Here is a 7,667-nt window from a genome sequence, read left to right as displayed (position 1 = left end):
GCCTCTCAACTGGTCAGGGAAAGCTGTGTGTGTTGACTCCCCGTTCCTTTGAGAGTGAACAGATGTGCAACAAACATTGTGGCCAAGAAACTCGCTTGCAAATTGTGAAGACACCAGCCATGCAATGTGGAAAGGGAACTGCACTAGAAATTTAATAAACGCCATATGGCATTTCATTCCATTATATGTGCTAGTTTCTACCATTGTTTGACACTGTCCGAGGCCTAAATCACGTCTCTGCATCTTGTTATGGTTACCATATCAGTCCCTTTGTCCAGATACAGTTTACACACAATAAAGATGCCCACAATCCACTAAATGCTGCCCCCTTAAGTCAGGTGTGGGCCATCAAAGCCATCGGCAAATCCACGAGAAAGGTGCACAAAAATGAACTTTGAAAGTACAAATTGGCCAAACGAAAGCTCCAAACTGGACACCATTATCAGCTTTAACCTAATAAGGTTGCTACAATAACTTACTAGTAACTTCACCAATGCTTCTGCAAGTGCTATTGTGCGCGCAGACCAGACTGCATTGCAAAGTTTGTGCAGTTCCCGGATTAAAGGAGCCATGAACAGAAAATACAACTTCGTGTAAGTTGAAAGAACTAGGATTCAGTATCTCACTCAGCTCCATTACAGCCACAGATGTTTTTTTTTTAACGAAAAAGAAGCAATAAGTATTTAAAAACTTAATTTTACGCCACAGTGACGTGTTATGAGCAAGAATGACGTCATACGGGCCAACAATAAAACAATTTTCAGTGCGTTAACTACACGTTAGCATTCAAGTGATGCGGTCAAATGGAACTAGAGGCCCCATTACAGACGTCCAGTCATGTGTCATCGCGACAGGTCAGTTAGGCGGCCGCCAATCACACAAACAAGGTTTCGTGACGTCTTAGAAAAGTTGCGGGAAATTGGCAAGGGGGTCGCGACTGCTTCACACGTTTTCTTCAATATCTCCATTATTTGTTCTAAGGTTGCGATGATATTGGTATCATTGTTATCAGGACTAAGCAGTCTTTCTAATAAACCCTTTAAGCTGCAAGCCGAACTCTTCCAGCCTGGAAGTCCGAAGAAGCATTATACCAGAAACTAAACAAAGATGACCACACATTCCTTGTGCAGCAAAAAAAGAGAGGCCAAACAAGAAACACTGTTCGGTGAATGATAACGATCTGGACTTTATTCACATGGCTTAAATATGCGTGCGGGGAGGGCAGCAAACTTAACAGGTCAGCTTTGGCAAGTCTCTTTCTCATTGGTAAACAAGAACAACTCAGCTGCAGATTTAGATATCTTCTCAACACTGTGAAAACTCCTTGTATGCATGTGATCTGAAGCTGTCCAGTGAAGCAGAGGAGAAAAAAAAACGTGATATTCCGCTACACAGGAAGCATATCACAGGCAACACAGCAAGACAAACTTTATTATGAAACGAGTAAAAAAAAAAAAGGGCAGAGAGGGGGGTGGGAGATGGTTGAGTGGAGAGAGGGGTGTTGTCAGCAGTCGAGGAAGTTTGCCGCCATCAGCAGCTCAAGGGCGATCTCGGGAGCGATGGGGAACTCCGGGATCTCGGTGGAACTGTTGGTGTAGCGCACCTTGTACGTGAAGTACTGGCAGACCTTCTGCAGCACGTGGGACCTGGAAAGCGGCGTACGGGAGGGGCCATTTGCTGAAGGTTGTGTCTCTCGTAGAAAGGACTCGGTACTTCCTATTGTGAAGAGGGTCTACAGCACTACAGCATGCCGTTTTTCTCTTGCTTTACATGCATTACAATGTGAGAACCTGTACTGCCGAGTCCACAGCCAGTTTTGTAGCCGTGCGACTGCATTTCAAGCAGTCGTTCCATTTCCTCCCCACAAAACCTGCACCACCTTGAGTGCTCCCGGAAAACTGGTTGCTTGTTGCACATTACAAAGCATAACCGCACACCCATCTTTTCCGCTCTTTAAACTCAAATACCACACCTTAAAGGCTGCATTCCAATTGACAGACAGCTTGGTATACAGTTTACAAAGCAGTCTAATTGGACATCCAAAGGAACAAGTATCGGAACGGCGCGGCGGTCATCAACGCGGACGAAAACCTCGAAGCAGACATGTTGACAAACACAAGCCGCAGGTTTCGTAAAACGATATCAGCGTTACTAATATAAACATTAAGCGATTTAAAAAGTACACAACAGCAGCTTCACCACTATTTAAATTATACGAAATATTTCCGTAAAAGAACAAGTTCCTTTCTCACAACACTAATATGCAAAAAAGAAGACGTTGGCGTCACTTCTTAGTTTAGACAGGAAGGTAGCCTGCATCGTTGCTGACTGTGAAGCAATCTTCGTTGCCGGCTTTGTTCGAATTGGAACGGGGCTTAACATGGCGGACTGTCCACGAAGACGCCAACAAAGCCACCTAAAGGGTTAATTGGAGCACACCCATAATGTGCGTGTCCACAAGCAGTTACCTTGTTTTTTTGCTTTAAAAAAAATAAAGCCACAATTTATCTTCACCACCTGTGGGCCCATTTTTCTTGCACATGACGCATCCTAAACGAGACAGCTACTAAAATCTAGAAACCATAAAAAGAAGCTTTGGAATCGCATGGCGGCGCCAGCTCCATTTGTACAATTGTAAACAGGTGCACAGTCTCCGATGTGAAACTTGGTTTGCGGAATGGTAAGGATGGTCACGCGTTCAATACATTGGAGCCCTGTCACAAGATCACCTTGCTGCTTCACAAAACCCACAAGAAGCGCGCAGCAGGCCTGGGTGGAATGGTAACAACAGCGTCTCGTCTCGCACGCCACCACACAAAACTTATGGCAGGCCTTGGGGGATAAATTTTTTCAATTCGAGCCACGGTTGTCCGAGGCAGCGTGAAAAATATGGAAATGCAGCGCAGACAGATCACACCAAGCTGGGGCGAAGCAAACTAGGTGATCTGTACTGCTGCTGTCCACATGCCTGCGATCTATAAATTTGGATAACACCGCTGCGCAGGTAGATCATCGTGCGGCCAAGTGGCCGGACCCTATAAATTTGTCTTGCTCCCTTCCTTTGCTTTATCCATAAGCTCGCATTTTTTTATCACTTTCTGAGCAAAGGGATACGCCTATGCGTGTGGCACATTTAATCTAGGCACTTTACACTAGCAAAACAGGACAAGTTGTTCCTCCACTAACGCCCCCTTCATTTATCCCATCAATACAATTGGTGAGAAAGGTAGGAACAAATTTCGTAAAAAATGTCAAAACTAAGCGTAAAATCAAGGAATTGTGTGCTGCAACACATGCGGTAGCTTTTGCACTGCACATCGTGGGTGTACTGTCTAATAAATAATGACAATGAAGGTTCAACGCTTCGTGCTCTCAACAGGAGTGACGACCTTCAAACCCAACTGCCATTTCTTCCACAAAACCCCAAGGATTGAGACGAGATTAAAATTGAATAGATGCGGCCGTCTTACGGACACTCAGAATGCTTCTACTTTCCCTAAGAGTGGTATGCCGGACAGTCCTTGACATGCCCAGGCTTCTTGCCCCAAGCAGAGGCAAGTGAGCAGGTTGCTTTAATAACCACTTTTCACCTGTGCTGGGAGTCCACTGGGCACGGAGCAAGAATATACACAGGAGGCAAAACACGCATTGCAATGGGCAGGGGCAAGCGACCAGATAAGGTCACAAAAACTAACGTGGACTGTGAAGCGTCGCAGCTGTGACAACGAAGGAATCGATCGATCGGTGAGATAGTGGCTGCATAACCCCATGGCAACACTAAGTTTCAGCAGTGCAGCAGAATGCCAATCGTGGCATCTGAACGGTTTCTTCTCACGCGACAGATTCTGCTAGCTTAGGCAACGCTAGGTGCTGGTGACATTATCCAGTCACCCCAGGAAGCTAAGTTCTTTCTCCTCCTATACCACTGTCACACGGCAGATCTTATGACATTTAGAGCAAATGTCATTCACTCTAAATGTCATTAATTCGGCACTACACGAGAATACCGAATGACATTTGAGGCGAACGATATTTAGCGGCTAACTGAGGTTCGGGAGCTCATTCAGCAGCCAAATGAGTGAATACTGTTTCTAAATATTTTCTCCTTTATGTTGTTTGTCAAATAAAGCAAGCCAGACAAGTGCTAACAAAAAAATAAAATCTCGTCCCCAGTATGTGTGCTACCTCCATATGGATTTTTTGCGGACTTGCCTCGGGTTGTGATGTCTATTGATGTCACCTAAACTGGTGATTTTCTTATTTTTATTTAAAAAAAGAGAAAATTTATGTTTAAGAAAAAACTATTATGTACGAGAACATTCTAGATGCGCTTGAAATATAATTTTGTGATTTTGCGAGCTCACTAATCGTCACCACTATCACTATCAAATGGCATTTGATTCGCCGTGTAGACCCGCATGGCCAAACCGAATGTCATTCACTTTGAATGACATTAAATTTGGTGTCCTGAGCGGAAAAGCAACACTGTAGCTGGTGCGCTGTTTGAGTGTGCTTAGGCACCGATCTCCTCGGCTACAGGAGGGAAGAGGAGAAGGGTGCTCACGGAATCTCGCGGAAGTTGACCTCGTTGGTCTCGTTCTCCGCGAACTGGCCCGGGCCGGACAGCATGGCCTTGATGGTACCCGAGGTGAGGGCGTGCATGCGCTTGATGATGAACTCGTGGCCGTCCGACGAGATCAGCTTCACGTACATGGCCTCGGGACCCTCGCAGCCCCCGTACACCGTGCCACCCCCGCCACCACCTTCCTCCATGGGCTTGTCCTCCGACATCCTGGCAGCCTGGGACAACCCTGCGCGTTCGCCAATCGCGAAAAAAATTGCGTGGTCACCACTGCTCCTGCATCAGATAACGTATAAAGACCCTGAGAATCTTTCTGGAGATGTTATCGCCTCTGAAAACTAGCCGGGAACTTCTCGGGGATTAATTGGATGCCATAAAAAATGGGTTCACTCAATTCAGCTAGCATTTCTTGAACCGGTTCAGTGCCGGTTCCACCATCCTGCGTGGACAGCAGAACCGGAGCTGTACTTTTTCCTCTGCGTCTGCACTTTCTCTGTAGGAGTTCAGGCAAAAGCTGTGAACTCATCTTGCACCACCAAAACAAATGGCGGTGTTGCACCCTGATTCCCATGGTGAAGGCGGATCGAATATACCCAACATTTGCCTTTGGCCACAATTACCGTCACCAGCCAGTTGGAGATGACTTATTAAATTTTCGAAAGTTTTCCTGGATCATTCCGGAGATTAATGAAAACAGACACATCAAAAGATACGGCTAATTTACGGTATTCGGTTCTGAACGAGACTCGTTGCCTCTCTAGCGGTGCGTCCCTCTTGGAACAGATGGTTGTAGTGCGGTGACAACGTTTAAACGACATTTGTACCCGCCCGACTCTGGCAAAGATCCACAAGAATAAAACGCATGTGCGAAGTCGCTAATCTCATTACACCGGGAACATCGTTCTTCGAAGCAGTTCTCTTATCGTGGTTCTTCATGAGCAAGCATGACTGCATGCTAAGTCCGCTCGTCACATACTCGTGATGGGCACAGCAACAACGGGAGACAACGTGGACGTACCAAATATGTTGTACGGGTACAATCAAACGAACTCCAAGCGGCGCAGTAATGTTGAGTAATCGTCGCCTGACAAGCGCTCGACCGTTTCGCAATACACACTGCAAAATGCCGAATCACTGGTGCCACTGCATGTATCTTGGGCCTACAGCATAAAGGTAGCACGAAGACTTTGTTCCGCAATTTGGAGCGAAACGGAATTGTTTAGATGAACTCCTCGTACCCTGGGAGGAAATAATCGCCGTCTTTTGACAGCAATGTCCCTCTGGTATGACAAGACTTTTAAGTGGCTTTACAGTATTCCAGTCTCATCCACAATAAATAGCTGCGTTTAATGTCAATCACTTCTGAATTATCCCCATTTTTTCTTTAATAGCGGCAGTACTTCTTCGAGATCCATGACCAAATCGATTTCAGAACGCGACGTTAGGTTAGTCCTAGGATGCAATAATGTTATATTAACTCTACGAGATAACCGGTACGTTCTCTCAACGGTGAACAGGGTGTTAATCAACCTCATCCAAGCGACAATAAACATTTTACGCCAGGAAATCGACGGCTATCGTTAAACAAAGGAATCACACATGCACTTACGCTGACGGCAGTCCTCGACGGGGCCAGGTGAAAGTGACGCCCCTAGCGGCGGGAGACAGCAGTTCGTAGTAGGGTGCCTGGATGTACGGCGGCGCTGGCATCGAGGCACCCTAGCTCGTAGAATATTTTGCGCCTCTTTCACGCGATTGTGCGCGATTAATGAACAGGCATAGACACTCGTTGATTACAAACTTTTTGTATCGTGAAAACATTGATGTGATGTGGGCTTCTAAAGTTATGAATTTTGAAAGGTACATAGTCGAGGAAAGATTTCTCTCTTGATTCAAAGGGATGACAAATTCCCGTTCGATGTCTAATCAATGACTAATTTATCCCTTTCTAAACCCAGGATCACGCTTTTCGTCTAATTACATTCAGAATGTTACAGCGCATATTGATTGTGACATCTCTCCTGCTTTGTGGAACTGTTCCAGGGCCTGTGCAAAAGTTTTGAACGGTTCCTGGGCAGCCAAAAACTGCTTCTTACAATAGAAGTTATATTATATTATCTTATACAGGAGTTATATGGGTAAATAAATTATGGAGCTGGTTTAGAGGAATGCCGAGCAGTACAAAATGACAAAAAAAACAGGGGCCATTCCTCCATATTTGTGCTTTCCTTCTCAGCAAGACGATAATCGCCTCTTGCAACTTTTTTCGCCACACCTGTGACCACTTTCATTTATAAAATCCCGTGCTTCAGAAAGGTGGAAATTCCCTCCACTTCGGGCTGAAACTACTGTGGTATAGATGATGCGTTTAGCCGCATCCAAAACTTGGCCACGGCATGCATATGCCTCATAGAACGCATTCCCTTCCATTATTGAAATAATTTTCTCGTTTGTTAGCTGGATTACCTTTCCGATCTTATTCCCACCTGTCTCTGCTCCTTCCGACCCCTCCACCAACATATTGTTCGCACTTTCCAGTCCTCTTCTGCCACGATTGATTGTAATAGGCATGCCCTCCAAATCGGAATCACAACAGGTGCAATTTCGCTGTAGGTTCCAATAAATTTACAATACTACATCTAATTTTAGCATTGCTGTTTCTTCACAACAGGTTGTAGCTGCTTTTTGTTACACGACTTCTTTTCCTCCAATACTTTACAATTACCTCGTCACCCCAACAGCTTCTGGAAGGAGATGGATTGCGATTGAGACACAATGTCTGGAATTTTTTTCTACGGACCCCAGCTTCAGTTTAAAAAAGCATAGTTTTCATTTTGCCTTAGGCATCAACATGGCCTTTCGGAGAAACATGGGAGTCAAAATGGTGTAAAAGCCAGAAGGCAGTGCTTATGGCGTTCTTTGTTATGCACCTGTCTCGACCATGTCAACACAAAGGTTAAGTGGCCAAACATTTAAGAAGTTTGGCAGCCAGTCACCTATTCTGCGCAGCACTGTGGATGCTACAAATTCTTCCATATTGCGATTAGTATTCACACGTTTATGCTCCACAGAAACAAAGGGTATT

General features: G+C 45.3%; 1 protein-coding gene across 2 annotated transcripts; it reads right to left on the bottom strand.

The window, feature by feature from the left end:
- Positions 1 to 1,161: 1,161 nt before the first annotated feature.
- On the bottom strand, positions 1,162 to 6,346 carry Eloc (transcription elongation factor elongin C). Of its 2 annotated transcripts, none has more exons than XM_077690619.1 (3): positions 6,192 to 6,346; positions 4,565 to 4,811; positions 1,162 to 1,646 (listed from the first exon to the last, which is right to left on the bottom strand). In XM_077690619.1, exons 2-3 carry the CDS (start codon positions 4,789 to 4,791, stop codon positions 1,505 to 1,507), a joined length of 369 nt encoding a protein of 122 aa, XP_077546745.1. In that variant the 5' UTR covers positions 4,792 to 4,811; positions 6,192 to 6,346; the 3' UTR covers positions 1,162 to 1,504. The 2 variants fall into 2 exon arrangements, with proteins under 2 accessions (XP_077546745.1, XP_077546746.1); XM_077690620.1 differs by lacking the exon at positions 6,192 to 6,346 and adding an exon at positions 5,601 to 5,742.
- Between the last annotated feature and the right edge of the window lie 1,321 nt (positions 6,347 to 7,667).

The sequence above is a fragment of the Haemaphysalis longicornis genome, unplaced genomic scaffold (genome assembly GCF_048455015.1).
Source record: "Haemaphysalis longicornis isolate Haplotype H1 unplaced genomic scaffold, Haemaphysalis longicornis Haplotype H1 scaffold_10, whole genome shotgun sequence".
NCBI classification, from domain to species: domain Eukaryota; kingdom Metazoa; phylum Arthropoda; class Arachnida; order Ixodida; family Ixodidae; genus Haemaphysalis; species Haemaphysalis longicornis.
The sequence above is the reverse complement of the archived record's forward strand: the minus strand, read 5'-3'. Positions and strand labels throughout refer to the sequence as shown.

What these genes read in the sequence shown, in the direction of transcription:
- Eloc (XM_077690619.1), bottom strand. Translation starts at nt 4,791, where the DNA reads ATGTCGGAGGACAAGCCCATGGAGGAAGGTGGTGGCGGGGGTGGCACG. An exon ending in GTCAACTTCCGCGAGATTCC is followed by an intron (nt 1,647 to 4,564) that starts GTGAGCACCCTT and finishes GCCGCTTTCCAG; the next exon opens with GTCCCACGTGCTGCAGAAGG.